The following is a 16466-nucleotide window of genomic DNA, read 5'->3' as shown; positions in this document are numbered from 1 at the left end:
CCCAGCAAAACCAGGTCGGCTCAACTAGTATTTTTATAAACCATCCGTTTATCTAAATTCCCATGTTTTTGGTGATAAGTCACAATTTATGAGTTAGCTTTTTGCAGTTTTACCTGCTTTTTAGAAAAGGATGGCAGAATAAGTAATTGATTAAGGTGGTACAAAAGAAGAATTTATTAAAAAAAAATTACCTTTCCCCGTCAACTTATTCTGAAGCATCCACGTTTGCTACGTTTCATGGAAAGCGAATTTCTGCACTTAAAATCATAAGTGCAAGCGATAGATCGCTTGATCAATGAACTATTTTTCAAATACTTAATTCACGACTGTAATTAAAGTCGAATCAACACACGCTGTGTAAACTGTTGACGTTTTGACGCCCCAGGAACGCTGAAACGGAACTATGTAATACCCTCCCAACTTTACTGAACACAATACGTTAAACAATACGAGTACCTACAATGCGAATTAAGGGAGTTGTTCCACCGTTGACGAGGAAGCGACTATTAGCTATCGACTATCTTGCTCAAAAAACGGACTATCCGTGTATGATTCTGTGTCAAATAAAATTTATGGCAGATTTCTGTGGCAAATGGAAACTGTAAGTATAAAGTCGCACGCACTCAATTTAAATATCACAGAATTCCACGGAAAAATCACGCATGAAATTTCTCAATGCAGAGGCTTACCCTATTTGAATAGTAGGTACCTATGCTGTAAATTTTGATACCACCTAAAAGCTATAGGCACAGAATATATAATAGTTGGCAGCGTGAAATAACTAAATATGGTCAATACAAATGGCAACTGTAAAATGATAAGGCAGCTCATAATTTAATAATGTTTATAAAATAAAACAGGAATAGGTATATGTATAAAATATTTTTTTATTTCAAATGGTTTCCATGAAAATTACATGCAAAGTATAATAATTGTTTTCAGATTAAAGCTCAGTGTAAATATTTGATAACATAAATAATATAAATAGTGGTACAACTTTTAATGGGTTCAATAACATTACAGTAATGTTAGTATGTTCGTATTTATAAGGCTAAATGTATTTTACTGAATTCTCAATAATGTTAATATTATCTGATCCTAAATATGCCAAATAATTTAATTTAGAAATATAATAAAATCATGTCAAGACCTCAGTCCACAAAAACATGTAACTAATAATTTTATTATTTTAGTAACCCGACCATAAAAGCGTTTCCTGGGCGTACGTAATTCTTTGGCAGAGCGCAAACACGCTATGCGTGAAAAGCTTAGTACAGATTTAACATTTCTTAATATCTAGCAAAAAAACAGAGCTATAATATTTCAATTCTTATCTACTAAAATCACAATCAAAGTTTGTAAGAACGTTACCCATTTTTAAGATTCTAAACCTAATATTAGTCGTTAAAATAATCTACCCAAGTATAATTATTAGCTTGTTAATGATACCATTTTTGTGGCACGCAAAAATATTGAAGTAAACCTTAAAATCGACGGCAAAATTACCGAACAAATAAACAAACAAACAATCAAACAGACAAGAAAGCGATTTAATATTACTTTGTCATACAATTCTGAGCTATATTAAATTTCAAGGCTAGCTCACCGGGAAGTTAGTTTAAAATCAATTGCATTTGTACCAACCATACAAATAAGAGAGCGAGTCCATTAAAAGGTTGTTCTTTATAAAAATACTTATTAAAAATTTCTATTCGTAAACTCATTATAGAGCCGGTAATACCATTAGGTACTACAACTGATTATTTCGTCCAAAAAAAATATACCTCAAGCTAAACGCACACTTCCGTAAGAGACCATAGAAGCACACAAACCGCAAAAGCCGCAGAATGACTGACGGGAACGATACGCATGGGCCGCATCATACACGCAGGCGTTGATGAAAAATTACATGACGGGCTTACGGCCGTCAAAATAATAAAGGGTCCGCAAAATTTAACTCAACCACAATAATTAATATTATATTCGTCATTTAAGAGTAAATTACCAACCTATTTAACTATAACTGAATAAAATAAATTTTACAATGCAATGTTAACCATTTAAATAATCGTTTTAGATTTTGTTGTATAACAAAATAAAGTCGAAGCGACACTTTTTCTGTTAATTTTGTATGTGACGTAAGATCTATTCATAACGATGGCATCCTCGTCTAAGCATCTTCTTTCGCATGCAAACGACTCATTCGTTAGGTATTTGAATTCAGTTGATTCTTCTCAGTCAGTAGGTTCTTTTGGTCGAGATTTTTCAAATTTGCTACTGTTGCGGCTCTTGCTGTCTGTCTTCTGTATGATCAGCTTTGATGGGAGGCTGTTAGGTATCGTTTTATTTCGGTTCTTTAGTGACTAGTGAGATCTTTCCCTCGGGCCGTGCCTTGTTCTTGTCGCGGAGGAGTTTCTTCTCGTAGCCGTACACTGAGTAGTACGGCAGGGGCACCACCGTTGACGAGACTGGCATGAGATCTGTAACAAAAAAATAACTTTAGTTACCTCATGGTTTTTGAAAAAAAACGTTTGATCCTTTGATCAGACGGATGTAAGCTATTATAGGTACATAATATTAGAAATTGTCTATGTACCTACCTAAATTTTAGTAAAGAAATCATATTCTATTTAGGTATCTCTATGTAACTATCTATTTATCGTATCTTAAGTAGCCATCTGTGTAGTTATTTAGACGTCCAGCCTACTGATTTGCCTATACTTGACCTATAAGACCTAACCAACCTGCCAAATTTCATGATTCTAGGTCAACGAGAAGTACCCTATAGGTTTTGTTGACGGACAGCCAGACAAAAAAGTAATCCTATAAGGATTCCTTTTTCTAACCTAAAAATAATTGCAAGAATTGCTGAATTTTAGAATAGAATAGAATAGAATAGAATAGAATAGAAGTTTATTAGTTGATCCGACACATGATAAACACAAACACAAATATTTACAAAAAAAAACATTCCTTAAAATCTAATAGGTACCTATTATCTAAAATGTGTCGTGCCAACGAAAAGGCCCGAACTCAGCTGAATGTTGTGGTTACACGATGTAACCACAACGCTGGTTTTCTGTTCGAGCCCAAACGAGGGAAGTCCTGGTTAGTAGCATCATTATATTTATTTGTACTTAAAATAAAATAAAATAATAAAAATAGGTCAAAATTGTGTGATTAACACACACGCCTGCTTCTATTTTGTATAGAAGCAGGCGTGTGTGTGTGTGTGTGTGTGTGTGTGTGTGTGTGTGTGTGTGTGTGTGTGTGTGTGTGTGTGTATGTGTGTGCGGAAGTGTGTTTTGTGGTTAGTGGAAGGGCTGGTGGTGCATATCGCATGTTGCATACAAATTTGATCTGTTTCAGCGGATTATAACAAATTAAGGTTCATTGTAAATTGCTGAATTCATAACTAGCAATTGTGTCAAAGGCCAAATGCCCCTCTGCTATATAACCAAGCATAATGTCTTAAATTTTGGAGCAATGAAGATAGTTTCCGCACACTGTTAAGTCTTTAAACCTTATATCCGAAGCAGTGTACAGTTCGCGAGCTGCACGAAGTTGCGCAATAAAAACACGCGCGAACGAGTGCAACTTCCAAACAACAATATTCAATTAACCTAAGCTGCAACGGTCGGTGTTGCGCTAAAAACTTTGGCAACTCAACGCTTACTAGTAGCTGTTTGAAACGTTGGATCGTTTTAGTTTTATCTCGCGTACAATCGAATAATTAACAATTCCGAAAGAAAATCAGAAAATTGCCGGTTTTTTACACGCCTGACCAAAAAAAGGAGCGTACAGTACGCGGCAGAAAGTAATGTACATCGGCCTTTACAATGACATTTTGGCTTTGTAGAGCGTTGTCTCTGTCACTCATACCTATCATACTCATACATATTATTATGAAACAACCCACCAGCAATACGGGTTTTATAAAGTCTTGAGAGGACCCTAACGAATCAAACGCTGTGTCAATGTTCACATAGTATTATATTTAGGTGCACTTGTAACATCCACTTAGTTTATAGCTAGCTTAATTAATCACCTAGTATATTATCTCACTTACAGCCGTACTCGAGTCGCTTAATCGTTACTTAAGTTTAGTTAAAACGAGAGAGAGCTATATCTCTCACATAAAACTATGTTGGCTAGAAAGCTCGCGATAGACCGGGAGTGCACTTAAGTGAACTGTAAAAGCTCACGTGTGGACGCGGCCTGGAGTAGATACAGAAGTGAAGACTTATAGGCACTTATCGCACTAGGGACTTTTAAGTTTGAACCGACTTCAAAAAGGATGTTAGCGATATAAGCACGTTTCAATATTATGTGCTTAGCTGCCAGTGATATGATATACTCAGTAAGTCTATGTTAGCTACGCTACCTCCTATTTCCGTCAAACTGAAGCGATTTCAATATTTTTAATAATTTGTAAAATCTGAGTACCTAAAGTTATTCCGACAACAATTATTTAATCTCCCGGTCAATTTGTAGTGAATTAATACCATAGGGTGTTTGTGCACTCATCCGTATTCGGTTCGTATCCGAGATTCTTCGAAGTGGCCGTCATACAAATACGTACTCATTCGATTTGTATTTTTACGGAATCCGTGATTTCATGGATGAGTGCACAAACGGCTAAAAATTGTTTTTGTTTATCCTTCAATCACACCGCAATGAAGCAACGGATAGACGTGGTTTTTTGCATGGATATGGTTAGAAAAGACATTGAGAGTGACCTAAGTGACATAAGCTACTTTTTATTCTGGAAAATCAAAGATTTTCCACGGAATTTTTACCTAAAATAATAAAAAAATTGACAGCTATTATAGAGCTACATGTTCCTACTTTTTGTCAAAAAACTTTGCGCTAGTGCGACCCTTTAGTTCAGAACTCAAGGTTTAGCTAAGTGTATAGGTAACTACACTACACTACAGTACCTACTCTAGCGTGGTAGCTTTCTCAGGTCTTACACAGGGGAATACCACGCGTCTCGATCCGCTGGAAATAGACTCTGAAATCTTTTACTACATAAGTAGGTATCTCCATTATAACCTCGTCTTATATTTTGTTTCATGAAACCAATTTTTGAATTTCGAATAAAACGCACCCGCAAGACGCAAAAATTTGATTCAACCAGCCGCGAAAATTCAAATTTTAGTTAGCTTTTCGAGAATAGTAGACTAATCATACATTGAAAGCTAATAATGACAATGAGTTTTGCGGACATAACATTTATGCATCTACGTATTTATCTTCTATAAAAACTTTGGTCAAAATACTGATTTACTTCATATTTGTGCAAATCTGGGAAAATTAAGAAAATTATCTGTCAGGAATAAATATGAATTAAGTAAATGAGTATTTTTGACCAAAGTTTTTATAGAAAAACAGTCAGTCAGTCAGTCACCTATTCCTTTTATATATTTAGATATGTAAGTAGTAATTTTGTAATAGGGTTGTTAGGAATATAAAATACCAGAACTGGTTATTGATATAAATATTGAGGGTAACAAATCGGTTTCATAAAACCATAGTTGTAAATCATCACACGGACGAAGTCGTGGGCAGAAGCTATTGTACATTTAAAACTGTTTAAGTGTAAAGAGGGACGGAAAAGTCACTTGTTGAGGTCGAATTTAATGATGTCATCAATGTTTACACCTTTGATCAAGAGATGAATCGTGTAGAGATAAAAGATGAGTAATGACAGGCGTTGATGATGCCCGCGATTTCGTCCGCGTGGATTAAGTTTTTTTTAATCCCGTGGAAACTCCTTGATTTTCCGGGATAAAAAGTAGCCTATGTCCTTTCCCGGGAAGCTAGCAGACAGACAGACAGACAGACAGACACACTTTCGCATTTATAATATTAGTATGGATTGTGTCATAAAATTAAAAAACTTAAGTATACTTTGCGTTTTCTGACTAAACTATTTTTATATTTATGTTTATAGGAAGCAATTTCTGATTGATTGAACTGAGATTAATGAGGCGATGATCTATTTATATTAAAAGCTTTCAAACGTTTTCTATTTAACCAGAATTCATCACTAAAAATATAAAATTACCTTAAAAGTTAAAATTCGTCGTTCGTTCAACGTTCATTTTTCTTTTGTAAAAATTGGTGCCAATACCGTACAATACTAAACTTATCTACTCGTATCTACGCATAGTCTGCGACAGGTTGAGATGGCAATCGGGGTATGAGGTGGGGGGACGCCCCGCAAAGCCACACGTCACCGGCGCTCGCCCGCACCGGGTTCCCTCCCCGATTGCCATCTCGACGTGTCGCTACTATACGTAGGTAAACGTGATACAATTTGTAAGGTCGAAAGCGACATTTTTATCTATCACGTGGTCGCGCCATGCTGGATCGGATCCGCGCAGCGATATAAATGTTCCACTAGATGCGGCGCTTTATGGTAACATCACGTTCCAACGAACATCGGTGTCTGCACTCCTGTCTATCGTAATCAGACAAACTTTGTTAAATGGGGCGACGCCATCTCTAATGACTATATATTAGAGTGTGGCGTACGTCAAGGTGGGCTGACCTCTCCGGACCTCTTTAGCTTATACGTAAACGATCTGATTGAGGAACTTAGAAGTACAAGGATTGGTTGTCACATAGGTACAACTTGCCTGAATAATTTAAGCTACGCTGACGACATGGTACTTCTAAGTCCCTCAATCAGGGGACTTAGAAGATTATTGGCCATCTGCGAGCATTATGCAAGGGATCACGGCCTGAAGTATAATGTTAAAAAGACGCAGATGATGTTATTCCGCTCAGGTAGAGGTCCGGAGAGGATTCCGAAGGTTTTTTTAGATGGTGTACCTATTGAAAGGGTGGATCAGTTCAGGTACTTGGGGCATATCCAAACTGAGGACTTGCGTGATAACCGCGATATAGAACGCGAAAGGAGGGCTCTGGCTGTTCGGTGTAATATGCTCGCACGTCGGTTTGCACGGTGCAGTCCTGAGGCGAAGCTGACGCTGTTTAGAGCATATTGTCAATGCTTCTACACGTGTCAGCTTTGGTTCAACGCAACGAAAAGTGCACGTAGCAGCATCAGAGTGCAGTATAATAACGCATACCGCATTCTGATGAAACTGCCTAAATACTGCAGTGCGTCGGGCATGTTTGCTGACGCCAGAGTGCCCGATTATTTCGCGGTTGTTAGATCTCGTGTTGCGGCATTTTGGTCCCGCATCCGCGATTCTCAAAACGAGGTCCTCAGGGTATGCTCTGAGTGCCCTGAGAATCCCATACTGAAGTACTGGCTTGCCGTACATCGTGACAATAACCGTAAATAAAGTACGAACCTCCTATTTGGGGGCAATCTCTAATTTTAATTTAATTTAAATTTTATTATTGTATATTTTGTAACTTTATTATTTTCATTTTATCATTATTATTTTTAACAATTGTACATTTGTATTTGTATTTACTTTTATGTATGTCCAAATGGGTTCAAGTTGCCTAAATAAATGACTATTTTATTATTTTATTATTATTATAATCCGCTTTAGATACAGTCAGATGAAATTGTGGTACATTAGCCGGCAGAGTGTAATACCTATACCTACCTGTCATACTTATGTGACGTTTTGTTGGTCTAAACGACAGAGACGGAACCACTATTTCTTTCTAAAGGTCGATGTTCAGTATTTACTGCCGGCTACTGTATTATGTACCCTAGATACTATATTTAAACAACAAATACTGAAAACAACTACTTTAGCTTACAGCTTAGATTATAAGCTGTGGCCAAAACATTTTTGGGTTTTCCTTACACGGTTTGTTGCGATGCCTAGCTCGGAAATGAACTATTTCATACACCCATAATATGATGTTTATAAACCGGTATTTGACAACTAGTCAAATCAGTATTCTTTTTATAAAGCGTCAAAACACGCGTTTAGTATGAGAGTTTCTATGAAATACGTCACAATGATTTGACGTCCTATTTTAGTTTAATCAATAATTTAAAAAGGGGATCATGCTTACAACTAACAAAGGGCGTGGATTTTACCTATTTTGGAAGGCCTTCTATTTAATAACCACTGAGAAATAATTTATTTTTGACATAGGCAAATACCGTATTATATACGGACTGCATCTAATTGGAATACGATTGACAGGAGTGCTGCAGGCACCGATGTTCGTTGGAACATGATTTGCTATGTAAAGGTGGATCCACACATGCCGCCGGGTTGGGCCGGCGGCTTTACTGGCGGTATGGAGCCAATTTTTATATCATTGCCGCTTAAGGCCGCAGAAGCCGCAGTATCGCTGTGATTATCGTAGTTAGTGGCGCTCGGCCCGCGGCAATGCAGGCGAGTAACATCCGCGGATTTGTTGTGTGCCGCCGAATACCATGAACAAAGCCGGCGGCACCTTTACGCCGCATCTAGTGGAACATATTTTATACTGTTGGATCGGATCATAAGTTACGCGCAATTGAAATAATCGTCGGCGTTCGCTTGTGCCCGTAATAGTCCCCGTTTGTTTACGGATCACCGCGAACGAGATTTATTTTGTAGTCGCTACACTAAATTATTGGTTAGTATGCAAATCGTGTATTTATGTAGATAGACTACATTCGTTGCTGCAGCTAATATCGTGTATTTACTATTTAGGTAACTATGCTTTTTGCACATTATCCTTTTTTACACTACAAAGTGTCAATGGCAGAGGGTTTTATATAGTTCAAGTTAGAGTTGTTAAAGCATTTCTTGGAGAAGGCTGACGCCATCTATACCCATACCAATATTATAAATGCGAAAGTGTGTTTGTTTGTTGGTTTATTGGTTTGTGTGTGTATTGGTTTGTCCTTCAATCACGTCGCAACGGAGCAACGGATCGACGTGATTTTTTGCATGGGTATAGTCAAAGTCCTGGAGAGTGACATAGGCAACTTTTTATACCGAAAAAAAAGGGCCGAATTGAGAACCACCTCTTTTTTGGAAGTCGGTTAAAAATCAAAGAGTTCCCACGGGATTTTTAAACAACCTATATCCACGCGTACGAAGTCGTAGGCATCAGCTAGTAGGTACGCTATAAGCACAGAAGATATATTTGCTATGTATGAAGCCGGGACAGTTTCCAGGTTTTAGGCACCAAAATGGCCACACAGTAATTATTAATTTACAAAAAATATATATTTACATTACAGCAATATTGTGTTTTAATTTATTCGAAAGTGCAGTTTGACCACTTGTCGCTTGCTCTTTCAAGGTAAAGTGTACTGTTTAACAATTGTACAGTTGGGCAACGCAATGGATTTCATTCCACTAACTGATACTTATTATATATTTTGTAGTAAAAACAAATCTCGACCCTCCAGCCTAGAGCCGTTATTCGGCATTGAATACGCACTTCCGACATATAATTTACTTTTCTTATGTACACTGCCCGAGATAATGCTATGCTATGCTAATGCGAGAAATTATATTATAGTCCGGTCAATATTGGTGTTCCCAACATTCGTACCAAATTTTATTATAGCTTGAAATAAGCTGACCAGTGACCAAGCTATATTTGCTAGGCTGCGTATTGCATTTAATATATTTATAAGAATCGAATTAATGAACCTGTTTACCTTCTCGAGCTGTTAAGGTATTTTTATAAATTGTTAAATAATATTTAATTATATTATTTTTTAACAATAAGATATTTTCGCTTGCCGCCATCTTATTTAATTTGACTGTAAGCGATAATGTAATATTATAAGGTGTAAGCACGGCCACAATGCATTAATAAAATATGTGATGCTTAGACAGAGATAACAGACAGGAAACAAATCCAAGTGTCCGTCAGGTATAACAGTTACAGAAGTAAGCTTCGGCAAGTCTGCAACTGTGTAATAACTCGCATCAAATCAATTTCTACAAGTTATCCATTGAATAATATATTAATTTCTACTAAACTAAAGTAATACACATTTTACAGGCTGCTTCATCTTTTTAGGGTTCCGTACCTCAAAAGGAAAAACGGAACCCTTATAGGATCACTTTGTTGTCTGTCTGTCTGTCAAGAAACCTACAGGGTACTTCCCGTTGACCTAGAATCATGAAATTTGGCAGGTAGGTAGATCTTATAGCTGACATTTGGGGAAAAATCTGAAAACCGTGAATTTAGGGTTAGATCACACAAAAAAAATTAAATTGTGGTCATGAACTAATAATTAGTATTTTCAACTTTCGAAGTGAGTGACTATATCAAGTGGGGTATCATATGAAAGGTCTTCACCTGTACATTCTAAAACAGATTTTTATTTCTTTTTATGCATCATAGTTTTTAAATTATCGTGCAAAATGTCGAAAAAATACGACTGTAGTACGGAACCCTCATTGCGCGAGTCTGACTCGCACTTGGCCGGTTTTTTTAATTCAGATACCATGTTTTCAAAGGTGTGTGAAGTCTGCTAATCTGCTCTTGGCCACGTGGTAGACTAAGACCGGAACCCTTCTCATTCTGAGAGGAGACCCGTGCTCTATAGTTTTTTTTTAATTCAGATACAAGTGAGTCCTTGACTGCAATCTCACCTGGTGGTAAATGATGATGCAGTCTAAGATGGAAGCGGGTTAACCTGGAAGGGGTATGGCACACTTTTTTTTTTTTTTTTTTAATATCAGCCATGTTAAATGACTAATATTCCCCTTTCCTCTCCAATTAAGCGTCAGGCTTGTGCTAGGAGTAGATACGACAATAGTGCAACAGGCGGGGTTTGAACCGTCGACCTTTCGGTTTTCAGTCCACTCCTATACCGGTTGAGCTATTGAGGCTCAAGACTTTGGTTCCTATACATATCTTACTAATCAATGTGCACGCCTCTATTCTTTTTCTGCAGCGTAGGCCACGTAGGCACATCAAAGTACTCTAATTAGATGCATTGATCTAAACACTTACTGCAGATTTTTATTAGATTAGTAAACGACGATAAGTTGTATGGTATCTAAGTAAAATGAGAGGTTTTACAATAAACGGTTCAGTTCATAGAGTGGGTTCACACTAAATATTCACGCTCTGATAAATAATATTCCAGGCTCAGGTAGATACGGAGATAGTAAATGTTGCAATAAAATACGTGAGATACCGTACACAAGGCCGAGTAAGCCATGCGTTTCCTTCGCAAAGTCAGTGCACACGGGCACCTGTTCTGTGCATGGCTAACCGAAATGCATTTTATGTTATACATAGGGTGTTATATATAGGGTGTAACCAGAATGCTCGCAAAAACTTAGTGTTATTGTTATACTACCTAAACACAATCCGATACCAATAACCATTTGCCTCATTTTGTATTTTTCAAACCCGCAATGTTTGGGTCAATGCCCCACCTACGGCGCGGTATCAACTCCGAGTGGCCTACTTACGCAACGTTCGTTTCTAGCGTCAGTCAGACGTTTTATGTGCAGTATATCGTAAACTTTTACAAAATATAGGTCTTTTTAAATATCTTTTCACGTTTATTGTGGTATCGTATCAGTAACCATCAGTACTTTCACCTATCTTCGTTTTTGCCAGCGTTCTGGTTACAGCCTGTATAATATGTGCAAAAATCGGTTATACCCTAGTGGCTTGGGCGTCGGCCTCTTACTTGGAGGATTTGAGGTTTGATCCCAGGCTTGTGACGTGGTGGCTTAAGCCATATTGTGAGAGGAGACCCGTGCTCAGTAGTCGGCCGGCGACGGGTTGAGATGATGATGATGATGATGATTACATTAGTACATCGACGCAATATCGAATGCTCTGACGAACAAAACGGGCATCTGTTGTTTATAATTTTTAGTAACATCCATTACATTTTCATCACTATCCAATTTATAATTACGAAAGTGTGTTTGTTTGTTGGTTTGTTCTTCAATCACGTTGCAACGGAGCAACGGCTCGACGTGATTTTTTGCATAGGCATAGTTTATATAGTTTTTTCAACATAGGTTACTTTTAAATTAAAGATTTCCCACGGGATTTCTTAAAACCTAAATCCACGCAAACCATTTCGCGGGCATTAGCTAGTACAAAAATAAATAAGGCTACGGCTTGGTAGCGCGAATAGTTTCAAACCCTTCCGGGGTCTTTAGGGATTACCACTGACGACAACTTTAAATTTTAAAATGCATCTTGTACCCCAGAGGGCACTAGTTGAATATTAGAGCCACAGTGTTTCGACCACGTAAAGGCTGACTTGTTGAAATTGAAATACGAATATTACCGTAGGTTATACCTACCTATGGCTACGAGTATATCATGGGTCCAGGTGCGATACTAATAACATTAAGTTTGGGAAATATATTGCATGTATATTGTATGCTGCATGGCGTTCATAAGTGGTCGCTAAGTGCAACACAGAACGAGGCCAGCCCGGGTTGAAAAGGTTAAGTGGAAATTCTTAGAGTAACTATGCTAAAAAGTGACTGCTTACAATTCTAACTATTTTATTGTTGTCGCACTTGGTTTTAACTTTGTATTATAATAGTGCATATAAATATAGTACCCGACAGGTTGAAATGGCAATCGGGGTGGGGATACCCCCGCACTAAGACGGTGCGGGATAGCGCGGGTGATGTGTGGATATGCGGGACGTCCCCCGCCTCATATTTCCATCTCGACCTGTCGTGTACTGTAGCTGTTGTTTTTTTTAGGGTTCCGTACCTCAAAAGGAAAAACGGAACCCTTATAGGATGACTTTGTTGTCTGTCTGTCGGTCTGTCAAGAAACCTACAGGGTACTTCCCGTTGACCTAGAATCATGAAATTTGGCAGGTAGGTAGATCTTATAGCAGATATTAGGAGAAAAATCTGAAAACTGTGAATTTGTGGTTACATCACACAAAAAAAATTAAATTGTGGTCATAAACTAAAAATTTGATATTTTCAATTTTCGAAGATAATTATAACAAGTGGGCTATCATATGAAAGGGCTTCACCTGTGCATTCTAAAACAGATTTTTATTTATTTTTATGCATCATAGTTTTTTAATTATCGTGCAAAATGTCGAAAAATACGACTGTAGTACGGAACCCTCGTTGCGCGAGCCAGACTCGCACTTGGCCGGTTTTTTAAATAAAGGATTCTAAAATCTGTATCATCTGATAAGTATTTTAGATGTGTCATTAGTCAGTAGGTATATAATATGTATTAGTAAATAAGATTGAGACATGATAAAAATATGATTTTTATCATGTAAAAATCAAAATATCTTAAGTTACGAGTACATGACCATGGTCATCGATCACAAAAAAATATTTTGATGTCGTACCTACCTATCCCAAAAATAATGCTCAAAGCCTCAGATGACCTCAGCCTCAGCTAAATTATCTCTGGCGCCAGCGGCCAAGCCTGACAATCCAGAGAGGTAATAGCGCCAATATAATGGGCACCATGCACTTTATAATCACTACACAGAGTATATTTTGTGTAAATAATAGTCTTTGGAGTATATTAATTTTTTCTACGCGGTTCCGAGCAAATGGATCCATTGTAACAAAAATTTTAATATTCGATGCCTATAAAAAAATACTAATTTAAAAAACAGTTCTCCATTCATTGAAAACATTGAAATTGGAGAACAATCCTTGTATCTGAATAGTCGTTTTATTTATAACTACAAAAATATCTCACCGGGTTTCAAAACATTATCGGAGTCCCGCCGGTACAGCATCCCGCTGCTCCACGCGAAAAAATAACCGAACAACACAAAAAACAGGCAAAAATTCATTCTTCAAATGGCACGTATATACCAGGATCACAGAACCCGACAGCGGATATATTTCAACCTGTATTTATTTGACACTCTTCCGTGTCGTGGCGGCGGGCGCACGCGAGTAGACTCGAATAAAGTATCGAACGTATCGGTGACATTCTAGATACGGCCGGCTGGCGGTGCGAGATCGAAAATCTAATATGAATACGCTTTTGGTAAATACGCTCTAGTACCGCTCGAGATCAGACATTCTCGTAAATAATGCGAGACATGTGCCTAATAAAATTGAGGCACCGTTGCATTTTGCGGATTCCGAGTGAGGTTCCTGGGATTGTATTCTTCGGGAAGTGACTTGACTTCGAGTTCTCCCGTATTATACTTGTAGCAACTTTTTTCCGAATATTTTTCGTGTTCGCACTTTAAGGAAATAATTTTTACTGCCAAGGTTATGGTACATGGAATTTTATTGTATTAATTTGGTGTTACTCCCTAATCTATATTAACAGACACTCTTCGTTTGGCGAACAGCATTCCAGTTTCTTGGTAGAATCACTACATTATTATACAGCCCGATGGAAATTACCTACTTATACCTATGACCGTCTTTACCCGAGGGTTCAAGGGGTACGGTGCACCACAGCGCAGAGCCCTAATTTCGATAGGTACCTACTACACTGAGACCATACGAGTGGAGCCGTAGGCCACAGCCAGTGGCGTAACAATAGGGTGGCACGCCGGGGAAAATGCCACGAGCCCATGGATCAAGCAGCCCCACAGCCCTCGAGGGTAGGGGGCTGCAAGAAAAATTCGTGCACGTTATATCAAATCGCGAATACCTATATCTAGATTTGATTTCGGGCGGTGCCGAAACTTCTCGTAGGCAATATTGTGAAAAATTTCACGCTCGCTTTGCTCGCGCTTTATTATTTTTCGAATGCCTAGATTTGATTTTGGGGGGTGCCGAAAAGGACACGGATATGCATCTCCCTTGAGCAATATTTAAAAAAAAAAACGCTCGTTTTGTTTCTTTCACTTTTCGCCATTTAAGAACCTTTGTTACAAAAGGGTCTCATAATAGGACTCTCATTGAACTGATCCAAGAGGAAATCGAACCTACGCGATACTTAGGATTTAGGCGAGTAAATGACCGCTATGATAAAGATAGTGTCATCACTTCCCACGCGTGAGTCACACGGTAAACGCAAAGTGATCTCATCTGCCGGGTTCCAAATATGGTAATAGTCGATTACAACTGTTTTTTACTTATAGCTACAACAGTATGTGTAGTTTGTACGGTCAGGAAATAAAGAAAATACGGTAATATATAATAATTCTTTTTTTTTATTGCGTGTCATTTTTTACCTACCTGTCAAATACTATATTAAATCAATGCTTAAATAACACCAAGATCAGTTTATAAATTTCAAAAACAGTACCAGTATCGTACCAAGCCTAGCATAGCTGTTGAGCGGTGGTAGCCTAGTGGTTAAGTCGTCGACCTCTTATTCAGGGACTCCGGAGTTTAATTCCGGGCATGAACTTCTAAGTTTTCCGAGTTACGTGAGTTTTAAGAATTAAGTAATTAAATATCACTTGACTTAACGATGAAGGAAAACATCGCGAGGGCTTGTATGCCTGAAAGTTCTTCAAAATGTGCTCCAAGGTGTGTGGAGTCTGCCAATCCACATTTGACCAGCGTGGTGTTCAAATGCCTAAGCCCTCCAAGGAGAGGAGACCCGTGCTTAGTAGGTAGATTGATTTGATGATGAACGTGACAAGATGAAGAAGATTACAAGTAATTATTTTCAACACCTAATTTCGTATGAAACATTTTTGCCTTCAAAAAATTAAAAAATGACACTTTGAAATGTGCTTCGAAAACTTCCTACTTTGTGAATATGTTCTGGTTTGACCTTTTAAATTATTCAATAAGAAGATTTAAATAATTTAATTATGCGATATTTAATCGCTCTCTTCGAATATGGAAATAGGATGTCATTAACGTCTGAGAGTGAGGCAATGACCTTCGAATTTTAACTAATGAAAAAATAAGCATTTTATAATGCTTATCTTTTTCGTTAGGAATTAGGATACCATTTTAAGATGCGCAGTAGTTTAAAATGAAGCTTAAAAAAACTAAGCAAACATTTCAAAGGCGGATAAGTTTTTTAAATTTGTTTTAGAGCTGGTCACGATCCTTATTAGGTGTTACATGTAGCAGGTCAAATGATTTCTTATACCTTCAGAGTTTTAGAAAAGAATGCTTTTCAGAAATATTGTCTCACTAGCTTATGCTCGCGACTTCATCCACATGGACTGCTTACACAAACAAACCTCTATTTCACCCCCTTAGGGGTTGAATTTTCAAAAATCCATTCTTATCAGATGCCTACGTTGTAGCTATCTGCATGCCAACAGCCCGATCCGTCCAGTAGTTTGAGCTGTGCTTTTAAAAAAATCCTACTCCTGTTCTCTACGGAAGTATACCTACGTATAAACCCAGTACATACACTGCAGTAAACAGAGGTATACTAAGTTTACGGTTAGACAGATGTAGACAATCCCATATTGAGCGCAATATATTAAAATCAAGTCCTTTGACAGCTCCAAGCCGCGGCAAATTTCTCACATAATATCACCGGGTACAGGTGCAAATTACTGTCCTTCGGGGCACGAGCAGGAGGACCCTTGTATCATGTTTACCACGACCAACGTACAAAGATCCCTCGAAATTACCTCTGAGTCTTAGCAC

The 16466-nt window shown here is 37.8% G+C and overlaps 1 protein-coding gene across 1 annotated transcript; it reads right to left on the bottom strand.

Moving 5' to 3' along the window:
- Nucleotides 1–1683: 1683 nt before the first annotated feature.
- Nucleotides 1684–13894, bottom strand: LOC117982775 (uncharacterized). Its single transcript, XM_034969173.2, has 2 exons — nucleotides 13633–13894; nucleotides 1684–2480 (listed from the first exon to the last, which is right to left on the bottom strand). The coding sequence occupies exons 1-2, from the start codon at nucleotides 13727–13729 to the stop codon at nucleotides 2344–2346; spliced, it is 234 nt and encodes a 77-aa protein (XP_034825064.1). The 5' UTR covers nucleotides 13730–13894; the 3' UTR covers nucleotides 1684–2343.
- Nucleotides 13895–16466: the final 2572 nt, after the last annotated feature.

The sequence above is a fragment of the Maniola hyperantus genome, chromosome 6 (assembly GCF_902806685.2).
Source record: "Maniola hyperantus chromosome 6, iAphHyp1.2, whole genome shotgun sequence".
In the NCBI taxonomy this organism is placed as follows: Eukaryota; Metazoa; Arthropoda; class Insecta; order Lepidoptera; family Nymphalidae; genus Maniola; species Maniola hyperantus.
Note: the sequence above shows the minus strand (reverse complement) of the source record. Positions and strands in the feature narration are given on the sequence as shown.